The sequence below is a fragment of the Girardinichthys multiradiatus genome, chromosome 6 (assembly GCF_021462225.1).
Source record: "Girardinichthys multiradiatus isolate DD_20200921_A chromosome 6, DD_fGirMul_XY1, whole genome shotgun sequence".
In the NCBI taxonomy this organism is placed as follows: Eukaryota; Metazoa; Chordata; class Actinopteri; order Cyprinodontiformes; family Goodeidae; genus Girardinichthys; species Girardinichthys multiradiatus.
This window is the reverse complement of record NC_061799.1, coordinates 47,250,831-47,277,453: the sequence shown is the minus strand read 5'-3', so window position 1 is coordinate 47,277,453 and position 26,623 is coordinate 47,250,831. Positions and strand designations below refer to the sequence as shown.

At 46.6% G+C, this 26,623-nt stretch overlaps 1 protein-coding gene across 9 annotated transcripts in view; it reads left to right on the top strand.

Moving 5' to 3' along the window:
* The window catches only part of rasal2 (RAS protein activator like 2), a 70,448-nt gene that overhangs the window by 29,408 nt on the left and 14,417 nt on the right, over positions 1–26,623 (top strand). For 6 of the 9 annotated variants that reach the window (XR_007038555.1, XM_047367071.1, XM_047367068.1 and 3 more), the window contains exons 2-8: positions 1,950–2,077; positions 2,152–2,275; positions 15,872–15,978; positions 19,728–19,840; positions 24,786–24,939; positions 25,069–25,167; positions 25,438–25,992. Coding sequence is in view for 8 of the 9 variants with exons in the window: in XM_047367071.1 (XP_047223027.1) it covers positions 1,950–2,077; positions 2,152–2,275; positions 15,872–15,978; positions 19,728–19,840; positions 24,786–24,939; positions 25,069–25,167; positions 25,438–25,992 (1,280 nt within the window). In the remaining variant the exon portion in view is untranslated. Of the gene's footprint in view, positions 1–1,949; positions 2,078–2,151; positions 2,276–7,351; positions 7,474–14,087; positions 14,113–15,871; positions 15,979–19,727; positions 19,841–24,785; positions 24,940–25,068; positions 25,168–25,437; positions 25,993–26,623 lie in introns of those variants that run through there. The other 3 variants (XM_047367073.1, XM_047367072.1, XM_047367074.1) reach the window with 3 other exon arrangements.

Sequence of the window (26,623 nt, the reverse complement as noted above, 5' to 3'; positions counted from 1 at the left end):
GGATGTGGGTTTTCCAGAATCTGGTTCCATAATTCCTGACTGAGGCACCGGATCTGAAGCTGGGAAGCAGAGACCAGCTGAGGTTCTGCTCGGAGTTAATCCAGCTTTTTAAGGCAGTTTGAGCAACTGAAAGAAGGTTCTGGTCCCAGCTGAGAGCTGGTTCTTTTGAGATGGTTCTGGAGTTTTCATATCTAACCTGAACTTTTCTTGAGTGACTTTCTGCAGATGTAGGATCATCCCAGAGTTTACTTTCCTTCTGCTTCGTATCTGAATCCCAGCTGGCTGACTATCCGACATCTGCTGCAACACAAGCGCTGAGCTGTGATACCAAAACATGAAGGAACCATGATGTTCTCTTGATGTTCTGGTCAGCGGGTTCCTGATCAGAAGGTTCCTGGTCAGCGGGTTCCTGCTCAGGAGGTTCCTGGTCAGTGGGTTCCTGATCAGAAGGTTCCTGGTCAGCGGGTTCTTGGTCAGCAGGTTCCTGATCAGAAGGTTCCTGGTCAGTGGGTTCCTGATCAGAAGGTTCCTGGTCAGTGAGTTCCTGATCAAGAGGTTCCTGGTCAGTGGGTTCCTGATCAAGAGGTTCCTGGTCAGTGGGTTCCTGCTCAGAAGGTTCCTGGTCAGTGGGTTCCTGATCAGAAGGTTCCTGGTCAGCGGGTTCCTGATCAGAAGGTTCCTGGTCAGTGGGTTCCTGATCAGAAGGTTCCTGGTCAGTGAGTTCCTGATCAGAAGGTTCCTGGTCAGCGGGTTCCTGCTCAGGAGGTTCCTGGTCAGTGGGTTCCTGATCAGAAGGTTCCTGGTCAGTGAGTTCCTGATCAGAAGGTTCCTGGTCAGCGGGTTCCTGCTCAGGAGGTTCCTGGTCAGTGGGTTCCTGATCAGAAGGTTCCTGGTCAGTGGGTTCCTGATCAGAAGGTTCCTGGTCAGTGGGTTCCTGATCAGAAGGTTCCTGGTCAGTGAGTTCCTGATCAGAAGGTTCCTGGTCAGCGGGTTCCTGCTCAGGAGGTTCCTGGTCAGTGGGTTCCTGATCAGTGAGTTCCTGATCAGAAGGTTCCTGGTCAGTGAGTTCCTGCTCAGGAGGTTCCTTCACAGGGCTGGAAAGTAAAGGGTTTCATTTGGGAACGTTCCAGGTCTTGATCATGAAAAATGACCTAAAACCTTTAAAAAGTCTAACTTTCTGAAGCTAACTCTAACCCGTTGTGCAGAGATGCAGAGCGTCTCTCATATTAACTTTCATAGAAACCATGGAGATGATCTCAGCTTTACACTGATAATAATTACCTGTCCTGTTTTCCAGAAGATTAAAACCTGAAGTTCTGGAAGGGATATTTTCAGTCTGAGGTAGCCTTCCTCATGGACCACATCAGGTCTTCAGCAGAACCTTCATGCACACAGCCTGCTGTTTGTTGTGTTTCAGATCTCAAACTTGAAGGGAACGTTTGGATGATGAATCATTTCCAAATGAATTTCTGATTTCTAAGAAATGAGAAAATTAGGATTGTTGAAAAGCTCAGCATAGAGCCGCTGCTCCTCCACATGCAGTCAGGATGTGGACTCAGCTGATCAGTCCATCTGATCGGGGTACCTTCTGCCCGTGGAGATTGTCCAGGCTTGCATCACTGGAGGACATGCCTGGAAAGCCTCCAGAGCCCAGAACAAACCAAGAACTCTGCAGGGGCTGCATAGACCTTCCGATAGGGGACACTTTGGGATGCTCCAGGAGGAGCTCGAGGGAGGCATGTCTGGGTTTTCCTTGGAAAACAACTGATTGTAGGAGAGGAAGGATAACGACCGGGCAGTTTTAGAGTTTTTAAAAACAGTTTTATAACTAAATCCAGTCATTTTTCTTGTCTCCTGCACATCACATATGCCTTCCATGCGTCGTATTCCTGACTAAATGTTTATTTATTTGGCTTCATCTGAACCTGTTCTTTGTTCTGTGTCCTCAGACGTGAAGGGTCCTCCTGCTCACCGCTTCTCCTGCGGTCAGAGTCCGTACACGAACGGAGCCGCCTGGGAGAGGAAGTTCTGCATCCTGACGGACAGCCAGCTCATCCTGCTCAACAAGGACGAGGAGGTCCGAACCTGCCGTTCTGATCCGTCATGTAAAAAAACCAACACACTCTAACCTCCCCCTTCTCCCCCCAACAGGTTGCCGGCGAGTCACAGGAGGCCCCGACAGACTCCTCCAGGGCCCGGAGCCTCCGTAGGACCGTCAGCGTCCCCTCAGAGGGACAGTTCCCAGAGTTCCAGCCAGAGGGCGCTGCTATGCTGGGTAGGCAGCATAGAGCTGTTACCATGGTAACAGGGAGTTGTTGGTGCAGCTGTGCGATTGTGTAACCAGATTACTGTGTGTGTCTGTGTGTGTGTGAGAGAGAGACCAAACCCAGCAGTAATTATCAGGATTAAAGGAAACAAAGAGGGCGGATGTGATGATATTCCAAACAGAGAGCAGTTGGTTTCTGCTACCCACACTTTGTGTGTGTGTGTGTGTGTGTGTGTGTGTGTGTGGGGTCAGAGGCTCTTTCATTACATTCAGTCAGAGAATGTCCTCAAAAACACAGAAATCTGCTAAATGTTTAATTAAATCTCAAATGTTGGATTCCTGGAATATTCAGGAATTTTGGAGAATAGGATCCAGACCTCTGCAGCTCTTTCAGACCTTCTCAGCTGGTTTCCATCTGTGGTTCCTGCTTGTTTTGTTTCTAAAGGTCTGTTTGAAATGTTCTTGGAGGGTCTGATCCTTCAGTGAAGGTGCTGATCCACCTGTTTCTTTGGAACAAAGTTCTGTTTGCTGTGCGTGACTTCACCACCTGTTTACCTGCTTAAACCTCTTAATGGGAAACTTGTCTCTAAATATACTGCAGGTATAGAGACTTACTGGACTGATGCATGTTGTATACATTGATTTATTCTGCAGCTTCACCTTAAACGTCTCCACATGTCCAGGTTCTCCATCTAGATATTTTTGTCTCCGTCCAGCCCACTGCTGTAGAACATTTCTGTCCAATCAGAACACAGAGAGACACGCCCACCCTCCCAGTAGATTTCAGCTCTGAATGGTTCTGGAGAAACTGGACCTGAAGGTTCTGTTTAACCTGTCAGATCTCCTACAGAACACACTGCAGATGCATGAACATCTACTTGTGAGACCACCAGAAGGTTCTGACCCTCACTGCTTAGAAATGTTTTGATGGGACTTAGTTTTCCCACAGCGATGTTTGAGTGATGAGGGGAGTGCAGATGTGGGCTTCCTCTGCTCCTCAGAGAAGGAGACGGTCACCGTAGCAACCAATGATTCAGCATTTTGGTTCTGCATCACTCCGCAACTTCTGATATTAACCCATAACAGGAAGGAAGCCGGTGTGTTATTGAAGGTGTGGCTGCAGCAGCGTTTTTCTGTTTCTCTTCTAGTTTTCCAGAGTGAACTCTACCTGCTTTAGAACCTTGCAAAGGACCTTTACGTGACACGTTTCAGTGCTGGATGTTGATTTCTCTGCATGCTTAACAATAAAGAGAGAGACATACGAAGTGTCTCTTTTTAATCAAATCAAGTTGGACTTTTGACCTGTTGTCCCTCTCTGCGGCATTAGCAGGAAAATATTCAGCAAAAACTAGATTTTAACCTTTCATACCTGAAGCAATTTTTAGTTGTTAGTCAGTTTAGGCTCAAATGCACAGAGAAAGTTTAGGGTTTCCTTCCATGATGAGGCGTTCAGGTGCGGCATGTGAGTTCGTTCAGATCCAGGTGGAGGGTTTCCCTCCATGACGTCCATGACGTGCACCTGAACGTCATGGAGGGAAACCCTCCATGACGTTCAGGAGCAGCATGTGAGTTCAGATCAAGGTGGAGGTTTTCCTTCTATGATGAAGCGTTCAGGTGCAGCATGTGAGTTCAGATCAAGGTGGAGGTTTTCCTTCCATGATGAGGCGTTCAGGTGCAGCATGTGAGTTCAGATCAAGGTGGAGGTTTTCCTTCCATGATGAGGCGTTCAGGTGCAGCATGTGAGTTCAGATCAAGGTGGAGGTTTTCCTTCCATGATGAGGCGTTCAGGTGCAGCATGTGAGTTCAGATCAAGGTGGAGGTTTTCCTTCCATGATGAGGCGTTTAGGTGCAGCATGTGAGTTCGATCAGATCCAGGCAGAGGTTTTCCTTCCATGATGAGGCGTTCAGGTGCAGCATGTGAGTTCAGATCCAGTTGGAGGGTTTCCTTCTATGATGAGGCGTTCAGGTGCAGCATGTGAGTTCAGATCCAGTTGGAGGTTTTCCTTCTATGATGAGGCGTTCAGGTGCAGCATGTGAGTTCAGATCCAGTTGGAGGGTTTCCTTCTATGATGAGGCGTTCAGGTGCAGCATGTGAGTTCGGTCAGATCCAGGTGGAGGGTTTCCCTCCATGATGAGGCGTTCAGGTGCAGCATGTGTGTTCAATCAGATCAAGGTGGAGGTTTTCCTTCTATGATGAAGCGTTCAGGTGCAGCATGTGAGTTCAGATCAAGGTGGAGGTTTTCCTTCCATGATGAGGCGTTCAGGTGCAGCATGTGAGTTCAGATCAAGGTGGAGGTTTTCCTTCCATGATGAGGCGTTCAGGTGCAGCATGTGAGTTCAGATCAAGGTGGAGGTTTTCCTTCCATGATGAGGCGTTCAGGTGCAGCATGTGAGTTCAGATCAAGGTGGAGGTTTTCCTTCCATGATGAGGCGTTTAGGTGCAGCATGTGAGTTCGATCAGATCCAGGCAGAGGTTTTCCTTCCATGATGAGGCGTTCAGGTGCAGCATGTGAGTTCAGATCCAGTTGGAGGGTTTCCTTCTATGATGAGGCGTTCAGGTGCAGCATGTGAGTTCAGATCCAGTTGGAGGGTTTCCTTCTATGATGAGGCGTTCAGGTGCAGCATGTGAGTTCGGTCAGATCCAGGTGGAGGGTTTCCCTCCATGATGAGGCGTTCAGGTGCAGCATGTGTGTTCAATCAGATCAAGGTGGAGGTTTTCCTTCCATGATGAGGCGTTCAGGTGCAGCATGTGAGTTCGGTCTTATCCAGTTGGAGGGTTTCCTTCTATGATGAGGCGTTCAGGTGCAGCATGTGAGTTCGGTCAGATCCAGGTGGAGGGTTTCCTTGTATGATGAGGCGTTCAGGTGCAGCATGTGAGTTCAGATCAAGGTGGAGGTTTTCCCTCCATGACGAGGCGTTCAGGTGCAGCATGTGAGTTCGGTCAGATCCAGGTGGAGGTTTTCCCTCCATGATGAGGCGTTCAGGTGCAGCATGTGAGTTCAGATCAAGGTGGAGGTTTTCCTTCCATGATGAGGCGTTCAGGTGCAGCATGTGAGTTCGGTCAGTTCCAGGTGGAAGGTTTCCCTCCATGATGAGGCGTTCAGGTGCAGCATGTGAGTTCGGTCAGTTCCAGGTGGAGGGTTTCCTTCTATGATGAGGCGTTCAGGTGCAGCATGTGAGTTCGGTCAGATCCAGGTGGAGGGTTTCCTTGTATGATGAGGCGTTCAGGTGCAGCATGTGAGTTCGGTCAGATCCAGGTGGAGGGTTTCCTTGTATGATGAGGCGTTCAGGTGCAGCATGTGAGTTCGGTCAGATCCAGGTGGAGGTTTTCCCTCCATGATGAGGCGTTCAGGTGCAGCATGTGAGTTCAGATCAAGATGGAGGGTTTCCTTCTATGATGAGGCGTTCAGGTGCAGCATGTGAGTTCGGTCAGATCCAGTTGGAGGGTTTCCTTCTATGATGAGGCGTTCAGGTGCAGCATGTGAGTTCGGTCAGATCCAGGTGGAGGTTTTCCCTCCATGATGAGGCGTTCAGGTGCAGCATGTGAGTTCAGATCAAGGTGGAGGTTTTCCCTCCATGATGAGGCGTTCAGGTGCAGCCTGTAATTTAGCAGCTCTGTGTGTGAACTCAGATTGAGGAATGTCAGAGGTCAAAGCGTCCAGTGTCAGTCCCAGCGTTCTTCTGACCCCACCGCCCCCCTGTGGGACGGCTTTGGCCGAGGGGATTCCCACACAAAGCAACAGGGGTCCTGACCTGCTTTAACTGGGAACACTGGGATCCCTAAGGAGGATCTGAGTCATTGATGAGGTCATTGATCAACTGTGGGGAGACCCTTTCAGTCGTGTCTCCGCCCCTTTAATCCCCCCACCAGTGGGGGTATTTATATGTTAATCTGCCCACACACATGCCTCCAACAACCAGTTTAAACTGGGTTTATACTGAGCGTCCAGCTCTGTCTGTACAGTTGTACTGGAATTACACTGGTTTTGACTTAGTTTAGTTCTGAATTTTACAGGGAAGAACTATGCCTTTACACCAGTATCACCAGTATGAATCTGATTGTTACTGGGTTAGTTTTGGGGACTGTATGGTTATACTGGTGTTGGTGGGGGTTTGATACTGGTTAGTGGTGGATGGAACTTGGATAATTAACTTTAACAACATATTTTCACCAATTTATACTGGGTGTATACTGGGATTAATCCTGGATTTACCAACAACTGTAAAGCTGTGATTTTACTGGGTGTGTCACTGGTTTGATACCAGTTTCAGACTGTAAATAATGCAGATATTCCTGCTGGTTTATTACTGGCTTTAATATGCAAACTTTGACTGGTTTTATAACTGGGTTCCAACTGAATTCATACTGGGAATTTGGTACATTTGCCACTGGTTTTGTAATGAAATCAGAAATGTGTTCTGATTCCTGCTGGTTTCATTTATTATGGTTTGCTTTGGTTTTAACTGGTTTTGCTCTGAAACAGTTGTGCTTTAATGTGGAGTTTAAACCACTTTAACTGTATTTAAACTGGTTCATTATAAATCCTGAAAGGTTCTTATTGGTTTTACTGGTTTAATTACTACATATGATCTGACAGTTTAGGATATTTCATATAAACTGGATAAAGCTGTTTAGAATGAATGTAAATAGGAGTTATGATCAGGATGTGGACTGAACCAGAACCGAGCTGTTCCACATCAGCCCAGCAATCTGAAACTTCCTCCTCTTCCTCCTCTGTGTTCTTCCTCTCGCTGCAGACCGAGCAGCAACTCAGGTGTAATTTCAGTTCCCGGTTCTGTCTAATTACAGTGTCTGACCGTCTGAGAGTCTCACCACAATGACTCTTCCTCCTCCTCTTCATCACCGCAGCTCAGAGGAGCCGGCAGGAGAGGAAAACTCAGTTAACATCTTAGCGTCTACAGCTTCTGTCAGGAATGTTGAACTTTTATAATGGAGGCTCAGCCTGCTGGGCTCTTATTGTGAAGGTCCAGCCTGCTGGGCTCTTATTGTGAAGGTCCAGCCTGCTGGGCTCTTATTGTGAAGGTCCAGTCTGCATTGCTTTTACTGGGAAACCTCAGCCTGCTGGGCTCTTATTGTGAAGGCCGGGGCGGAAGTGAGTGTGCTGAGCCGATGAAGTCTCTAAGATAGAATGAATGTGTCTCCGGCTCGGGACATGTCCGGACCAAGGTTCTGATGGACCTCCTTGGTGAGTCCCGTCCTGTTCGCTTCTTCGTGCCCGGTGTAGTCACCGGTGCGCAGGCAACCTCTTTGGCCGACTCCGCGCTCTCTCCTTCGGCTGCTCGGCTCTCTGAAACACCGCTGAAGTAGTTCGAGTCCGGTTGCAGGAACCTGCTGCTTCCAGCCACAGAAACAGAACCGAACCCGTTACCGGTCAGGGTTTACAGTAAACTCGCAGGCAGTCTGAAGGAGCAGTTACCGACCCGATTCATCCCGATCAGACCCGAACTTCGAGCTAAATCCGAGCTGCAGAACCAGAATCGCTGAGTTAATGTTTGTTGCAGTCAGTTAGGGGATTCTGTAGAATTTAATACAAAGAGGATTTTTCCAGCTTCGGCTTCAGTTGGACCAGTAATCCGACAGTAAAGGTCCGAGTTCTGCACAAAGTTCGGCTGAATTTATTCAAACTGATTTTATCTGCAGGGTTCGGTTAGTTTTATTCATCAGATGGGAGAACATAGACTCTGATCAGTTCAGTTATATATAATGCCAGGAAGGAAAAAATGTCTCATCCAGATTTTATCCTGAATTTGTCCCTCTTGTATTCTAGTCTTTGCATAGATTTTAACCAGTTTTTATCGTGGCTTTTTTCAGGTTTTGTCCCTAGTTTATCCAAATTTTATTTCAGTTTTATCTGGGCTTTATTCAGGTTTTATCCTGTTTTTTGTCAGAAATTTTTTTTCTCTCTCTGAATTTTATCCTGTCTCACTTTTCTCCCACTTTAATCCTAGCTCTGTTATTCCTTGTTTTTTCTGATGTTCATTTTCCTGAATTAATTCAGGTTTTTTTAACATTATCCTGGTTTTATTGCGATTATATTTTGGTTTTGTTGTTTCCGAATAATCTGAAGTCCGGAGAGAGAGATTCCCATGTCTGGGAGCATCCCAGCAATGAGGGGGAATAGTTTTTGTTCAGTAAATAATGTCAAAAATGTTATGTGAAGATTTTTATCCCAATTAAATTCTGGTTTGATCCTCTTTTTGTGTTTATCTGAGGCTGAATTCGTCTCATTTTATTAGGATACGAGGGTTAATTTTACTGTATGAATATGTTTTAAATGAAGTCCAGACACTCTCGCTAACAGAGTTGAAAATGCTCAAAACATCTCCTCCTCCTGTGACAGACCAGGACGTTTAGTACTCAGTACCAGAATCGGATCTACCTAGCTGCTCCGTTATTGCGTCAGAGTTTCGTGTTGAGGAAACATCTTGTAATGGTTGATATCTGTTCCTCTGGTTTCATGTGTGAAAAACCTGAATCATTGTTTTTCTCAGTCAGGTGTGAAGCTCCTCTCAGCTCTCAGCCAATCACAGCAACCCAGGTTTTCATGATGTCAGCTGTAGCAAGGTGTATCTTATATGATCTGATCTCAGGTCAGTTTGGGAGGAAATTCTGTGTGCTGTGTTAAAGGCGGGTCATTTTTATTCAGCCTGTTTCAGCAGATCTCAAAACAGCCAACAGCAGCTTCTCTGTGGTGTTGCAGCCTGTTAAAAGTCTGAGAGCATCTCGCTGTGTTTGTAAAGCTCATTTCTTCCAGCTCCTTACACTCAGCTACTCTTTTTAATGGGTGCTGCTGACAGTTTACTCTCCTGCTGTCCCCAGTTAACCCATAATTGAGTGGTAGTGTCCCACATTTTGTCTGGGAACGCCTGCTGGGTGTCCTTTGAACTGCAGGACGTTGTAGAGATTAGCTGAAGCAGCCTGTGATGCTGCAGATTGGCTTTTCTCTGGCGCTTAGCGTTCACTTTGAGTTGGTTTCAGTGTCTGGATGTCAGAGCTGATACCAGTTCAGTCTGACTGAAACAGCTTTGTTAATGAATTCAGATGTATGTCTGCAGAGGCAGAAACAAAGCTAGTTTGTTTCAGTCAGAAGACATTCTTTGAATATTTGTTGTGAAAACTGAGCTCTGTGATGCTGTTGGTGATGAACAACAAGTAGAAGTAGAAAAAAGGCCTTCAGAGCCACCGTCGTCTCCTCGACTGTGGCAAACATTGGCCTCTGGAGTATGCAGTTAATGTCAACATTAGCACATGTATTGTGCTGCATTCATTTGCCAAAGTTAGCATGAAACACGCCAAGGATGACACAGTTAGCTTACTATGTTAGCAAGAAATAAACCAAACATAACTCATTTGGTATTGTAACATTAGCGTGAAAGTTTTAATGCAAAATATTTAGCATACTGCGGTGGTGTTCCAAAGTTAGTGTTAATAATATAAAATATAACTATGTTAGCATGCTAACATTAGCATAACAATTACCAAAATGAATCCAGTGTGATAAAAGTATAAAAAAATAGAAATGCAACTCTAAGGTTATTAAGTTAGCATGCCAAACTTAGCAGGAAACATTCCAAAGATAGCACAGTTAGCATAGCTAACAAAATAACCCTTTTAGCATGAAATGAATAAAAAAAATATAACAGGGCTGTTGTGAGTATAAAATATTGCACAGCTTTTTATTAGCAAGTTACTGTCAATAAGAGTTTTACGTTAGTGTTGTGGAAAAAGCAAGTATTACTCTGTTAGCATGCTAACATTAGCTTGAAACATACCAAAGATAACATATTTGGCATGCATACATTAGCATAAAAATACCAAAAAATGACATAGCACAATAGAGTTTTAAAAATACCTGGAATAACACATTTATTATGGTATATTCATTGGTCAAAATCAGCAGAGAAAATGGTAAAGGCTAATAGTTCTAACCTTAGCATGAAAAAAAAAAACTAAAGATGACAGAGTTGATCTCAAAAATTAGCATTACACTGTAGATCTAACAGAGGGCTACATTAGTTTGCATGAAACATAAAGATGATACTGCTACAGGAATGTGTTAGCTTGCTCATTTTAAAATATCGAAGGGTTACTATCATGCAGACATTAGCACATTAACATTAGCATTAGCAGTTTGAATGGTACCATTGGCATACTAAGGCTAACATCTCTGGCTTATTATTTAGATTTTCAGTGAGAAATACTCTGCTGCAGTAATTCTCTAGAAGTTTTAAACATTGAATTTATCTGAATTAAACTGTACGTTGTTGTTGGGTTTAGGTAGTAAACATGTCTAAAAATATTCATGTTTTCAGCTAACAGGTTTTTAGAGACTATCTTTTTTAAGTCTTTTTTGTCAAACTGTTATTCTTGGTAATTTACTTTCCTTGAATGATTCATAGATTAGAGAAAACAAAGAAAAACTCAAGGAGCTTCATTGAGGCCCTCACTTGGACTAGATCAGGAGTTTATTAAGCCACCACCTACACTGTTAAGGCGCGGCTTCACCAACAACCTCTGTTGGACCAAAGAGAGCAGTTTGTGACTGAGATGATCAGGTGCAGTCATGTTGTTTGAACTCCACCCAATGACACAATAGTTTCTGTAAGCAGCTGTTTCTTCACTGTGATTCTGAATGAACAAACAGGAGTGTCTCTGACATTCCCAGCATTCCTGCCCCTGCAGTCTGCTGACATCACTTCTCACATTCAAGCCGTCTGCAGCTTCAGACAAGCCAGGCTGAGTTACAGCTCCGCCCACATGCAGGGTCAAAGCTTAAACAGGTGAAAGTTCTGTCTTTCATTGTGGTAAAATGTCAAGCTGAACACAGAGAGTTATGACAGAAGCTGTGTTCCCCTGGTCCAGACAGGTGGAGTTGGTCAGCAGGTGCGTTCTCCTGGTCCAGACAGGTGGAGTTGGTCAGCAGGTGCGTTCTCCTGGTCCAGACAGGTGGAGTTGGTCAGCAGGTGCGTTCCCCTGGTCCAGACAGGTGGAGTTGGTCAGCAGGTGCGTTCTCCTGGTCCAGACAGGTGGAGTTGGTCAGCAGGTGCGTTCCCCTGGTCCAGACAGGTGGAGTTGGTCAGCAGGTGCGTTCTCCTGGTCCAGACAGGTGGAGTTGGTCAGCAGGTGCGTTCCCCTGGTCCAGACAGGTGGAGTTGGTCAGCAGGTGCGTTCTCCTGGTCCAGACAGGTGGAGTTGGTCAGCAGGTGTCTCTCCTGGTGCAGACAGGTGGAGTTGGTCAGCAGGTGTTAGAAATGAAATGTGACTTTCTGAGTTTCTAACAGGCAGATGTTTAAGCTGAATTCAGCTGATGTAACTTATTGAGCTGAAGGGATCAGAAGGTGTGTCTGCAGAGGCAAACCTGTGGAATGACATGTTTTATGGGTCACATCTGATGAAAGATGGAGTTAGAAACCACCTGAAGATCTGATGTTGGAGACGATCCGGTCTCTGTACCTACAGGATGTGAACTTTAGTCCTGGAACACTGCTATGGGGACAAACCTGAATCCAGGCTGGGTCTTAAATTACATTTATTATTGTCTGAAACTGTGTTTCTTGAACTTGATTATCTGCTGTAACGTTGAGGCAGTTATAAGAAAATGTGTGTTTTTCTGGGAAATCTTAGATGAGTTAATATTTAACAAGGTTTGGCTTGAAAATAGGTTTTAATAGTTGCCTAAAACAGTGATGTGAGGTAATTTAAAGAACTCATCAGTTATTCTTGCTTAGATTATGAAGTGAAATATGATTTATGAAGCTCTTAAATGTAACTAAAACCTACAGAAGCTCTGATTGGTTCTGCTGCTCTCAGGAAGAGAAGAATGTGTCGTTTTTTTATTATTTGGTTCAAAGTTTTTGTAAAGATGTCCGAGCGGAACGATCCGGAGCGTTTACGGTCCGAGGAATATCACCGTCGGCCAGAAATACTCAAACGAGCTTCACTTTGTTTTCATTCTGAGCTGCAGAGACGTTGAATTATCTCAGCAGCTTTAGTCTGATCTGAAAGAAGTAGTTCAGCACCAGCTGACTGAAGTGGATCGTTTCAGACCCACATTCCTGAGCGCTCCCGAGCCAAAACCACCCGATGGTGTTTGTTTCCAGAGTAAACAGGAATGTCATGACAGGTTCTGCCTTTTTGTTCTCATGATGTTTGCTCCACCTGCTGACCTGCTGCTGGTTTGGTGTCAAAGTCGGTTCTCTGACTGACTGGTTTCCAGAACCTTTTTATCAGAATTCCTTGGATGCTTTTGGAAGAACTCAGGAGAGCACTTCCAGTCCTCGAGGTGTGATGTCCTGCAGGTTCTAGATGTTTCCTGCTGGAACTCACCTTAAATGAACGGGTCATCAGCAGACTTCTGAAGAACTTAATTGGGTTTTTTTCTCCTGTTATTAAAAATATTCTGTTTTCCTGAGCAAATCTCATTCCCATCCATCAGCCTGTGGGAATAATGGATTCAGATGTTAAACTAATGGTCAGATGTTAGGTGTGACCTCCAGGGATCTGATTAGAGTTAAAACATGAAGAAAATCCAGCAGCAGCTCTTCAGAACCAGCGTCCTCCTCACAGTCAGTGGTTCCTCTAGTAAAATGTGCTTCTCTCTCCGGGCGTTTCCGGCAGGCTGATGGATGAGTTTCTCTGTAACCTGATAACATCCTCTCTGAGCTGTTTCTGGGGGTTTTTAGCAGCGTTTTTCCCACGGGTCCTTCCGGAAAGCTCGATGGCCATGGACAGACAAGCGAGGTCCGACTGTCAGAGAAAGGTTCAACTCCGAGGACTGCAACGACCCAAAATCAGGTTAGACGGAAAATGGAGCTCCTGCTGGCCTCCAGTCTGTCCCAGATCCTCGCTGCGACTCTGACCCAGTCTGTGAAGGTCAGCCTGTCTCTGTCAGCTGAGACTGTGCAGAATCCACCAAAACCATTGATTTGGCAGAACCTCGCCCCATCAATACCTCGTTAGGAGCCAGAGGAGGAGGATGGAGAGAGGATTCTGCTGTGGAACGTCAAGTTATTAAGAGGATCAGAAACAAGACGATCTTTTGGTGATAATAAGATTGTTTCCAGGAAGAGAAAAACGGTCCAAACGGCCTGTCAGCCTGTTCGGATCTGCTTTTATGTTACATTCTGACTGATTCAGTTAAAGTGGACCCTGTTCAGCTGTTCATCTCAATGGCTTTTATCTGCTCTGGTCTCTGAGAATTAGTTTGTCTGTTGGTAAAATACACTTCATGTCTTCTGTGGGCCACTTCCTGGTCTGATGGCAGAGGAATCAAAGCATCATCCAGAGCTGTGAAGCCATCAGAAAGTTTCAGATCAATGAGGTAAACGTGTTTGATTACAGTTATTTATAAGAAGGACGCTGAAACGTCTCTGAGATGGTGTTAAATTTCACAAGAAGACGAAGATCCTCGGTGAATCTGAGCCACTGGGTTAATATCTGCAGCCCCCAGAGCTGCGTCCCACATCAGGCGGCCGAGAGGAAACTTATTTAGTAATTAGCCTGCAATTGGAGCGATGCAGCCAGGAGGAGGAAGAGGAGGAGGAGAGGGAGGTTAGAACTGCAGGGAGAGATAGAGAGAAGAGGAGGATTGATTGGATAAATGCGGTAAAACCTGGAGGGTTAGAGTTACTGCTGAGTGAAAGGAGGAGCGGAGGAGGAGGGAGAAGCAGGATGGAGGATGTTGATGGGGACGAAGACTGATGTTTGCAGCCTAACCTGATTGGCTGGCAGGCAGCGGCTGCTTCGGCCAATCCCGTCTGACGCTGTGTGTGTGTGTGTGTGTGTGTGTCCTCTCCTCAGATGATGGGGAACAGCTGCGATCGAGGTATGTTTCTGTCATGTGACGGAGCCGTCTTACTTCCTGCAGCATGCTGCCTGAACTTTGTCTGTGGGATGAAGAGCAGCGATGGTGGCCGTGTTTGGCGTCTCTTTGTCCTCCATCAGCTGTTTTCTGTGTGTGTGCATGAAAGTTTGCATCCCTGCTGCGCGCATGCAGCGAGCGTCCTGCTGCAGCTGGAACTTGATCCAGCTTTGCTGCTGCTGCATGCTGCGTTCGCTGCAGCTCCGACGCTCTGTGCTCCAGCTGCAGAAGGTCTCCACATGTTCCCATCGCATGTAAACATCATGTTGACTCCGCTCGCTGCTGCCCGGACGTTTCTGCCGGGTCCGCCTGTGTGTCTGGAGATGGATGAATGTTTGTCTCTGATTTAGTTGCTGGTCATTTTCCATGTTGTTCCAAGCTGAGTTTCTGCAGAGCTTGGAATGTGTTTAAACCAGTTTCTGTGCAACAGTGGAGCGTCCTGCTTCATGCTGTTAACCAGTTGTTTCTGTTGAAATCAACTGAGTTAGTTTGAGGAGATAAAATCATTCTGGTTGTCATATTGTTCTTCTTTTTCCTCTGTCCTCCCAGAATCTGTATGAATCTCCTGCCTCATGAATATTTATGTGGACATGGAGCATCTCTTAGACAGACTGGACGTCACTGTGAGACCCGTTAGCAGCAGAGATGAAGCCGTATTAACATGATAAAACTGCAGTAATTAGACGGGTCCACAGAGGAGACCACAGTTACTCTGACATGATAACATGATGGTTCATCCACCAGGAAATAATCTGATTATTTTTAAGTTAGGATGAGTAAAAATATGATGTCATCATGGACTCAGGGATGCTGAGTTTGACATGTTCAACATTAGCTGTTACTGAGGATAGTTAACCTCAGTTGCTGCAGATGTTGGCTTTATGGAGCTTTAAGGTTATAGTGGCAGCAGCTCTGCTGTTGGAGGGTTTTGGATGGTCCGTTTAGTCCTCACACAGGTGGACATCTGCTCCGATTCTTCTGTTTTAATGCAAGGATGATCCAGCAGCTTGAACCTCTCTGGCTAGGGTTAGGGTCCTAATCTGAGGTTCAGCCTCAAAGGTTCTAATCAGTCGGGTTTCAAGGTGAACTCCACCCCAGACCAAGGTGCTTCTCGCCTCTGGCTACAAAACACCAAACCCGAGCTTCAACGTCCTTTAAATAGAGACACAAACATAATGCTGGTAGATGTTGTCAGCAGCTGCCCAGATGCTTACATTCAACCTTTCAAAAGAACCGGTCTGGTTTTTTTTTGTGGATATTTCTTCAGCACTAGAGGCCTTTGTTTTTGACAGTAGACAGACAGGAAAGAGGGGTAGAGAGGGGGAGACATTCGGCAAATGTCGAACCTGGGACAGCCGCTTCGAGGACTGTAGCCTCTATATATGGTTGCGCGCTTAACCCCTACACCATCAGCGCCGCGCCCTGAATGTCATTTTTAATCCTGGTTTCACAAGAAGAGCTCCGAGGTTAAAAGGTTCAGAGCTTCTTCAGTCCAGCAGGAGAACGGAGCTCCTTTGACTGATCTGAAGGCTTTCAACCTGCTGGACATTCAGGAACCATCACCATCTAACAGTCCCTCTGTCCTCAGTCCTGGTTGTCTTCCATCACCTCTGGATGAAACCGGTCCTCCACTGTCCAGAGATGCTGCTGCTGCTGCTGATAATGGCAGCTGAACACGCTGCTTTGGTTAATCCGAGCTGTTTGTCTCTCTCCATCTCTGCAGAAGTGTCTTCGGAGCGGTCTCCGAGAAGGAGGAGCATTTCCGGTCTAGGCAGCTCGGAGAAGAACATCGCGGTCGACAATCCCAACTCCTCTCCTTTCAAAGTGCCGGTGAGTAGGAGAAGATCATCACTGAATCTTCACTCAGTCCTTCAGGTCCTCCTACAGCAGTACCGTCCACAGTCAGTCCTGAAGGACCGGTGTCCTGCATGTCTTAGATGTTGCACTGATTCAGCACACCTGTACCAGATGAATGGGTCATTTAAAGGCCTCTTCAGACCCATGTCAAGCAGGGACATGTCTAAACCCTGCAGGACACCGGGCTTGAGGACTGAGTTGGACACCCCTGTCCTACAGTGGTTATGTAAGACAGAAACATCTGTAGAACATTTTTACCCTGGAAAAATAATACAAGGTTCCTTCAGGTCTGTAGAGCACAAAGGTTCTGACAAGGCCTAGTCTAAAGTGTTTGAAGGACTAGTCCAAGTCAGTTCTCAAGTCCTTACAGGGGTACCATGAGTCTTGGTTCTTAAAAGAATGAACCCTGACAAGTCATAAGTCTTGGATTGGACTAGTTCTTCTCTAGTTTAGTGTCTTTTAAGGTCTTGTTTATGTCAAGTCTCTAGTCTCCAAAGAACAGGTCTAATCTAGGATAGAATCTTTTTTTTGTCGTCATGATCTAGTCTAAGGTCTACAATAGACCAGATCAGTTATCAGCTCTTTAACTAGCTAGTTCTAGGCCCGTGTTTGGTATTTATCTGTACCAAGTAAATTAGAGCAGGTTACGTCACAGGTGTTAAACAACAAGTCCTAACAGGTTTTTGAGTCTTCAAAGGGATTAGTCCATCTCAGACCTTCTGTCTGAACAAAACCAAGTCCAAGTACAGTCTGGTTATTTGGTTTTTGGACCACGTTACATCATGGTTGTTTAAAGGTTTGGTCCTCACAGGTCCGGTCCAGCCCAATGACCTGTTCACTGGAGGCATAGTCTAAGTCTTGCCTTAGTTTATTAGACACTTGGAGTTACTGGCCATGCAAAGTTGAACTACATATTTTTAAAGGACCGGTCCAAGTCGAGTCTCTGGTCTTCAAAGAACTAGTCTGGGTATTAAGTCCAGAACTAGTTTAGGTCATATTGGTTATTTTGGGAATAAGACATTTCCTAGTTTAAGTCGTCCAAGTCGGTTTTGCTGGCATGGGACGTGTTTAATGTCCCTGTAAAACTAGTCCGAGGCCAGTCTGATGTGTTTATCTGGACCAGGTTGACCACACCAAGTTACCTCACAGCTGTCTTTGACTAGTCCCTGTGGTTTAGGAACCCGTTTTAAGTCTAGTCTTTAGATCATAGCTAGACCACATTATCAGGTCCAAGTCATGGCTGGAAAAACGACTTGCTGGAGTCTAGTCTTGAAGGACTAATCTCAGTTAATTCTCTGTTTTGACGGATCAGCCCAAGTCTGGTCTAAGATTCTTAGAATGCCGGTCCTGGGACCGGTCTGTGTCAGGTCTTTGGACTCTGTGGAACATTTCTCCAGAATGTGACTTGTTTCCACTTTGTTTGGGTTTAATCTGCTCCTAATCCAGGTCGGCGTGTAAATCTCCAGAATTTGACAGGTTGTGCAGGTTGCCTTAACAGGGTGTTGTTCTTTGGGCCATCTGGTCCATGCTAGGCCAGAACCGGGTCTCCTTCACTTTAACCTGGTCTCTGCTGCTCTGTCTCCACATCGGTGAACGGTTCTGTTTCCATCATCCTGCGGTTCTGCTGGAGTTCTGCTGCTGTTGAACTGAAGTTGCGGTGAAGTGGAGCCGTACCTCCTGGCTCGGAGTTTGGGTCGGAGCTTCACAGTTGGATCTCAGGGCGTATTTTTAGTTCCAGTCGGAGTGAATCTGAGCAGAGGAGCTGAAGCTAATCAGCCGTCAGCATCTGTGATCAGCCAGTCAGGGTGGTGCTGGTTCTGATCCATTAATGAGCCTGGCAGCAGTTTGTCAGGGAGAAGCTGATGTGTTTCAGGGTAATAATATCTCAGGAAACGAGGCCGCTCCGCTCAGCTCAGCTCAGCTCAGCTCCAGCCTCTGAAGTGACAGACGAGCTGAAGGTTGACGGGTTTGATCAGTAGAGTCATGTGACCCGGTTCTTCGCTGGCTGCGATGAAGCTCGGAGAGATGAGTCATCATGGAGCATTCAGGCTGCAGACTGCAGCTCAGTCCCAACATGTTTTAGCCTTTTGATGAAGCATCCAGACAGAAAACTGCTCAGGGATGGACCAGAACCGGCTCCTGCTCCTTTAGTCCGGTCTGTGTTCTGTATAGAAGTTACTGAGCTTTGTTCTGAGCGGTAGGCTGCAGTGGATGCAGAGAACTTGGTATGATGGTGCTGGATGTTTGAACTCTTTGTTCTGCAGCAGAATGGGTCCAGAACCATCAGACTTTCTATTTATTTTCACTCACCTCTGTGGATCAGCAGCACATCTTCATGTTTTCTTTAAAGCTGCAGACAAACCTGCTCTGAACATGTCCAACTTCTGTTGGGTCCCCAAACGTCCCACAGCGCCACTAAGAGTCACATCCTTGTGATCTTGATCCGATCAGCAGGTTTAAAGATGATTGGAGCAGGAATGAAACATTCCTGACACACCCAGGTATTACAGGTTCTCCTGGGTCTCCTCCTTCGGTCGTCCAGGAGGAAGCTGTAATACCTGGGTGTGACACAGGGGGCGCAGTAACCCAGAGCATCATGAATCATGACGCTGGAGCTTTATTTAGTCTAATAATTATTGTGTAGAAATTCATCTCATTTATTATTATCAGGTTATGTTAAAGTTTCACAGGCTGATGTTGAAACGGGAGGTTGTCATAGTAACAGTATTATTTCACTGTCTCAGAAACGCACAGAAAGTTTTATATGGAATTTAATCTGTTTAATTATAAAGTTTGTGCTCTGTGAACTCGCCTGTTTAAATAAAGCTCCAACATCAGACGCTGACGATCGCTCCAGTAAAACCCCTCGTCTCTGTCTGCAGAACATCTCTGGTGGTCCAGCCACCATCAGCGTGGTTTCTACCAGCTCTGGTTCCCAGAGTTAGCTCATCTAACCGCTGATGTCCAGCTCAGGGTGAGGCCTGCAGTCTGAGTTCTGGTGGTAACCTTTAATATGCATCGTCTGGCATTAAGGTTCAGACTAACGGTGCATCTATCATTGAAACGTTTATTTCAGTATTTATTGCAGAAGCTGAAACTGTTTTATACAGATCTGTTTCCCTCAGAGAGATAAATATCTGCTGGTTCAGATGATTCTGGCTCCCAGCTAATAAAAGCCAATAAAACAATAATATAACACTAGATCAATGGAAGATGATTGTTAATACAGAAATGTTCTTCAGAATCACAGAGAAACTGACAGAGGTCCAAAAGAACATCACTGACCATAGAATATTATTGCTGAAGAAACTGGATATGGCCAAGCATATTAAAGGAAAGTTGAGTGGAAGGATAACATTTGGTAGAATAAGGTGCGCAAAAAGCAGGGATAACTGCAGTCATGAGAGGATTGTGAAGCAAAGGCCACTGAAGTTCAGGAGGTCTACAATCATCTCCTTGGTTCTGTTCCAATCAGGATGAGATGATCAAGTTTAAACTGCAGGTTTTCAGGTGAAACTCTTCCTCTGCCTCCCTGAGCTCTGATCAACTCTGTCTTTATACCGAGAAGCACTTTAACAGCTGATTACGGGTAAAGGATCAGGTTGGACCTGGTTCTGGATGTTCTGACCTTGTGACCTTTGCACTGTTGCCACCTGGTGGTGAAACAGAGTCAGTCATGAAACCTGCTGGCTCCTCTGATCCTGGGTCTGCTTCTCTTTCAGGGATTCTTCAGCAAACGTCTCAAAGGCTCCATCAAAAGGACCAAGAGTCAGACCAAACTGGACCGGAACACCAGCTTCAGACTGCCGTCGCTGCGCCCTGCTGATGCAGACAGGTACCGCTGTGGGTTTAACTGGAGGTGTCCTCCTACTGGACCTTCAGACAGTAACAGTCCTAATAGTAAGGCCCATTACTTCACCATGGTTCTGTTCACATGCTGATTCTGAAGCTGGACTCAACAGAACCAGAGTTTTATCTCTGATTTAAACTGATTGAGTTCATTTAGGCAATGGTGGTTTCTTTGATCAAACTGCTTTAAATGTTCTGGTGCTGGTCCAACCTGCAGCTCAGGGAGTCACACTGGAGGTTGTTGGTTGGATTCCTTTCTCTACATCTTGAACTGCTTCAGGGTGAGATACTAAACCCTGTGTTGTCTCTGTGAATCTCTGCATGGATGTGAGACTGATAGTATGAAGCACTGTAATGGTCGGTGGGACCAGAACCGGGCTTTGTTTGATCATTAAATGATGTTTAATTCAGCTTCTCTGCTGTAAACTGCATGCAGGGACATTTGGACCTGGGAAGCAAATCTGAGTGATGAAGGTCGGTGTTGCTGTTGGAACCAGCTGTAGGAATCATCACCTTTAGGATCTGGAGATCCAGTTTGGATTAGTGTCCAAGGATCCATTTTACTTTGAAACCAAGGATCCTCTGCAGGAGGCTTTTATTTTGAAGTTCTGTCTTTCAGCTGCAGGTCAGTCTTCTGTCTCAGGGTTCCTCATCATCTGGCTTTAGGTTCCCAGAAGATAAAAATGATGAAAAGCAGAACCAGACCCGCAGCAGAACCAGACCTGCAGCAGAACCAGACCTGCAGCAGAACCAGACCTGCAGCAGAACCAGACCCGCAGCAGAACCAGACCTGCAGCAGAACCAGACCTGCAGCAGAACCAGACCCGCAGCAGAACCAGACCTGCAGCAGAACCAGACCTGCAGCAGAACCAGACCCGCAGCAGAACATCTGGCGGATCAGCTGATACCAGAACACAGACCTGGAGCAGAAGGTTCTGACCGCTACAGTTTTTAATCCCTCATCTCTGATGTTCTGACCCGTGTTTCAATGTAAATAAACAGGAGAACTCTGGAAAAAGCTTGAAGTGAAAATGACAGTCTGTTTGTTGCCGTCTGTGATATTTGGGCCGAAACAGAACCAACAACTATAATAAAACCCAACCAAGCATCTGGAGGCTTTTTCAGGGACCGACATGAGTTTGTGTTCCAGAACCGGGTGGAGCCGTTTTTACTGGAAGTGCTCCTCTCTGTCCACTGCTCCCACTCCTCTCCCAGTTTGTGGTCCAGGTCAGGATCAAGTTTCTGTTGGTGTGCGATGTCCATGACGGATCAGTACCTGGGAACTCCTGAGATGTTTGAGTGGAACTCGGATCAGTCAGAAAATGCAGCCAATTCCAGAACATTTCTCCTAAAAATCATTTTTATTCTCTGAGAGTCACTGACAGCGCAGCTCCTCCACATCGGAGTCGGCCATCTGAGCCTGATTGCTGGTTCTGGAACAGATCCTGTCCTCCCAGGGATGTGTATCGGACCCGTCCTTCCAGCAGGGGGCCTCTGGGCCGACTCAGGACTTGCTGCAGGGATTATATCCCTCAGCTGGATCAGGACCACCCTGCAATTCCCTAGAAAAGCTGAACTCTGTTCCTGCCGGAAAAGTTTCAGCTGAGTCCCAGTTCCAACAGAACCGGTTTCCTGGAAATCAGTAAACTGGTTCTGCTCTGTTTGCTGAGTATCTGAGTGTCGGACCTCTTACTGTGTGTCTGAGAGGCAGCGACACCGGCTTAACGGACTGGATGTCAGCCAGCTGGATGGCAGGATAATGCTCCACACACACACACACACACACACACACACTCTGAGCTCCAGCTGCTGATGGACGGATCGTCTTCTCTCCTCCGCAGGGCTCGGATAGCATCGCTCAGATTAAGGTAGGATGGTACTGGGTCCAGTTTCACCGGTCAGTTTGGGTTTTACTGGGACCATCAGGGTAGGGAAGGCTGTGTTCCAGCGGTCCATTTGGATGTAAAGGGTGGCACTCAGAACCGGAACAGGAGCAGAGCTTCAGGCAGGACGGCTGTTTGCAGAACAAACCGCCGAGCTCTGATGGAAACGGGTCAACAGGGTGTGAGGTTTCTGGTTTCACTGGGCTCTGGTTCTGGAATCCAATGCAGGTTTTTTTTTTTTTTTTAGATGACACACAGATTATTGCTTTTTATTTGGAAGATGATAGAAATGGATTTAGAGAAATGGTTCCCAAACGTTTTAGGTTCTGACCAACAGAATAACTGGAACCAACCTGTGACCCGACTGTCATCTGAGCCTGGTATCATTAGGAACCAGTAAGACTCAGGGTAAGATAAACATTAATTGTTTATGATCTGATTTATGGCTAAGAGGAACCAGAGCTGAGCTCTGTTTTGGATCAGAACATGTTCTGATTCAGAGTTTTCATATTTAGGCTCCTAATCTTCAAGTCAGACCTGCAGGAAAGATCGGGTTTCCCTACCAGCCCACTGCTGTCCGGTCGCCATCTAGTCTCTGGGGTTTGGTTCGGTCCGGTCAGGTCCGGTTCCAACCCACTGCTGTCCGGTCGGCGTCTAGTCTCTGGGGTCCGGTCTGGTTCCAGCCCTCCACTGTTCTGTCTGTTCTGATAAAGATGTTCTGAGTCTGGGTTCTGCTGATCAGAATGTGAACCTGAACACAGAACCTCACTGAGGAAACCATAGGAAGGTTCTGCTGTGAGAACTTCTCGGGTCCTACATGCATCAGCAGCAGGTTGAACTGGTTCTGGATCAGAGCTCCTCCTCCTGCTGCAGAGTGGATCAGGTTTCTGTCCTAATACAGCCCAGCCCAGTTTGGATCTGTGTGTCGTGGTCAGATTGGTTCTGGTTCTGCTCTTTGATCCAGAACGTGGTGACAGTCTGGATCATTTAAGCATCACTGGGCCAAATGAAAACCATCCCATAATATGACTTCTTCTTTTCTGATCAGATCTTTCCTCAGGAAACCTCCGGGTTTCTGAACACGGTTGGATTCCTATAGGATTCCAAGCCAGAACCAGCTGGTCGGGTCTCATGGGTCCAGAGGCAGCTGTCAGTAAATCCGGACGATCTCCGGATTTTGTTCCTTAAATCATCCTGATCAGAATTCCCAAACCAGCTTTTCCTGTAATCTTTAAAGTGGTTCTGATCAACAGTCTTTCTGGGTTTTTTAGACTCTGGCTGATTTTCCATTGAGTTACTGTCCAGAACCTGCAGTTACTGGTGGAACCGGAGTGTAAAGGTACTGGTACAGTTCTGTAAATACAAGCCAGCAGGTCAGCTGATAGTTCTCTGGTGAAGTGAACATTTACCCTTCTTTTGGACCAGAACTCATTTGTCCAACCGTAGAACCTCAAATCTTTCTCAGTGAGAGCTTGTGGAACATGATCTGATCAGAGCTGAAGGTGAGCTGGAGCATCCAGACTGGGTTAGTTCTTCTGTAAGTTTCAGATGGTTTCCTGGTTCCAGGTTCTGGAGTCTGTGCTGGATCTCTGATCCATCAGAATGTTTCTGCTCCACAGTCATCAGGGGACTGGACTGCAGGGTTCTGGAGGGGGACCTGACCACCTGATCGGATCTTTGAGGTGTTCTGTGAATGTCATGTGACAGACTTTAATCCTTGAGAGCTGATTGGCCGGCGCCGTCAGAGAAACATCCCATCAGTAATCTGGGTTTATGTAACTGAGCAGGAGGATTAAACAGAATCACAGCAACTCTACAGGAAGTGACATCACATGACCCTCTGATGGACCAGAACCGTTTAGGTAAAACTGTTTAAATAGGCAGAAACATGGCTCAGGTAATGGATCTGGTTCTGAGACCGGTCCCCAGAGATGGAGGCTGATGTTCCCATCAGTTAGAACTTTACTAACAAACTTTAACAGGACCACGGCGGACAACTTCCTGTCTCAGCATGACTGTGGCACAGGAGGCATGGGTGGTGAAGACAGCGCAGGGGATTGTGGGTTGCCGTGTGCCAGACCTGGACTCGGTTTGTGTTACACGAGTCCAGAAGAAGGCCTGCCACAGATCCCACCAACCCGGGCTATGAGCTGTTTGTCCCACTTCCATCGGGTCGGCGGTTCAGCTGCATTAAATCCAAAACAAACAGGCTTAAAAACTGTTTCTTTCCCAGAATTGTGAAGCCAGTCGTTTCCCTGTAGACTCTCAGTCCATTTCATGACCTCACCGACCTCACCGACCTCACCGACCTCACTGACCTCACTGACCTCACCGACCTCATAGTCTCCTCCAGCACGAGCTGCACTTTATGTAAATACTTCATGTGTACATAGTTCATGCTTCTCTTCAGAGATGCTGTCAGCTCCTCCTGACGTTTCTCATCATTTTTATTTGTGTCTTAATTTTACCTGTCGGCATTCTGAGCCGAGTGTCTGGACCAGAATTTCCATTATGGGTCCAAAATGACAATAAAGATTCCTGATTCTTGATTTATGAAAGAACCTCCAGCTGATGAAGCTGCAGCTGACTCCTCCTCATCCTCACACCACCCTGAAGCAGGTCTGTAGTTGAATGCCTGTTTTGCTCGTCACTCTGGGATGTCCTGCTGCCTAGCTCCCGTCCTCCTGATGCTCCGTTACCATGGTAACCCTCCCAGGTGATATAGTGTCCCAGGACTTTGTTTTTCCAGCTCTTGGTACAGATGATGCTTGAGTTATTGAACGGGTCTCCCACTGTCAGCCGGAGCGTTAAATTGGGAGTTGGGTGGAGTCAGGGGGGAAGTTGGGTGGAGTCAGGGGGGAGTCAGGTGCAGCAGCAGCAGGGATGCTCTGGGGAACCCCCCTCAGCTGGCTCTGGGCTTGTTTTTCGTAGGTATTTCAGCTCTCCTGCCTGTGCTGTACATCAGAGGTCTGCTGCTCTGCTCAGCAGCGCCTCCTAGCTTCCAGATCTAACCAGCTGCTTCTGATCTGGATCTTCTCTGGGTTTCAGATCTCGCGGGCTTCCTAAGCTGAAGGAGTCGAGCTCCCACGAGTCTCTGCTGAGTCCAGGCAGCGCGGTGGAGGCTCTGGACCTGAGCATGGAGGAAGACGTGTTCATCAAACCTCTGCACAGCAGCATCCTGGGCCAGGAGTTCTGCTTCGAGGTGAGACACACAGAGAGATCTCCTGCAGAGACACGTTCAGGTTCTGCATGCTCTGCAGACGTTTCAGAACCGGTCCTCTCTGATCTGTAGCTGACTGTTAACGTTTGTTCGTCACGTCTCTCCTGCCAGGTGACCTACTCAGGTGGCAGCAAGTGTTTCAGCTGCACGTCGGCCTCAGAGAGAGACAAGTGGATGGAGAACCTGAGGAGAACCATTCAGCCCAACAAGGTGAGACTGAGTTTTACCTCTGAAAACTGCTTCATCAGACTGCAGGGAGGTCCGGAAGGTCCGGGTGAGTTTCTGTTTGTAGCAAGCTTCAGTGGTTCAGCTCAGCAGTGCTGGCCCGTTTCTGTTGACAGAATGATCTGGTTGGTTTCACAAGTTGGTTCTGAATTCAGGTTTTATTCCAACTCAGAGACATGTTCTGGTTGTGTTGGTACCGTTGGTTGCAAACATTAAAACACATCCACAGAACCTTATTTGGGTTTGTCTTTCCAGGACAACTGTCGGCGAGCGGAGAACCTCCTGCGTCTGTGGATCATCGAAGCCAAAGATCTGCCGCCCAAGAAGAAGTACTTCTGTGAGCTGTGTCTGGACGACGTTCTGTACGCCCGGACCACTACCAAGACCCGCCAGGACAGCCTGTTCTGGGGCGAGTACTTCGACTTCTCCAGCCTGCCCACCGTGCGCAGCATCACGGTCCACATCTACCGCGATGTGGACAAGAAGAAGAAGAGGGACAAGAACAACTACGTGGGTCTGGTCAACATCCCGGTGCCGAGCATGACGGGCCGGCAGTTCGTGGAAAAGTGGTACCCGGTGAGCACGCCGACCGCCAGCAAGGCTAAAGGAGGCGGTCCTTCGATCCGGATCAAGTCGCGCTTCCAGACCATCTCCATCCTGCCCATGGAGCAGTACAAGGAGTTCGCCGAGTTCATCACCAACAACTACACCATGCTGTGCTCCGTGCTGGAGCCCGTCATCAGCGTGAAGAACAAGGAGGAGATGGCGTGTGCGCTGGTGCACATCCTGCAGAGCACCGGCCGGGCCAAGGTCAGAACCGACACCTCGGGTTCTTCTTGAGAGATGCTGGGTTACTCGCTGGCAGGTTCAGTTTCTTCCATTCGGTTTTCCTCACATTTCATCCAAACACGGAACGACGTAGTTTCTAAATATGAGCAGGAACATCAGCAGGTCCTGATCTTTATTCCTCTCATTTATTCAGTTTGTTTCTTCATTTAACGTTTTATTCACCGTCTTCCAGCAAAGGCTGAAGACGTGGCGCCCCCTGCTGCTTCAGATGAAAATGCACAGAGTTTATTATTTATGAAAATTCTGATCAAATGTATTATTCCTTTAGAAGGATCATTATTTGGGCCTTTATTTTATTAGAAGGAAGCTAAACATCAGTCATTCATTAGAATAAAAACTAAAGTTTTAATCTTTTAAAAAATGTTTTAAAGAAAGAAAAGCTTCTTCATGAAAGTCTCTAAAACCGTCTCTGGAAATCAGAAATGGGAGAAAAATAATTTAATGAACTATTTGAATGAAATATCCTAAACTTCCTAAATGTTGATTAACTGACCTGTGACCTTCATCAGGGTCACCGTTAAACACCAAACACTTTGTGTTTGAATAAATAATACAGGAAAAGTCCTTATAGGTTATGAGTTACCAGGGGTTA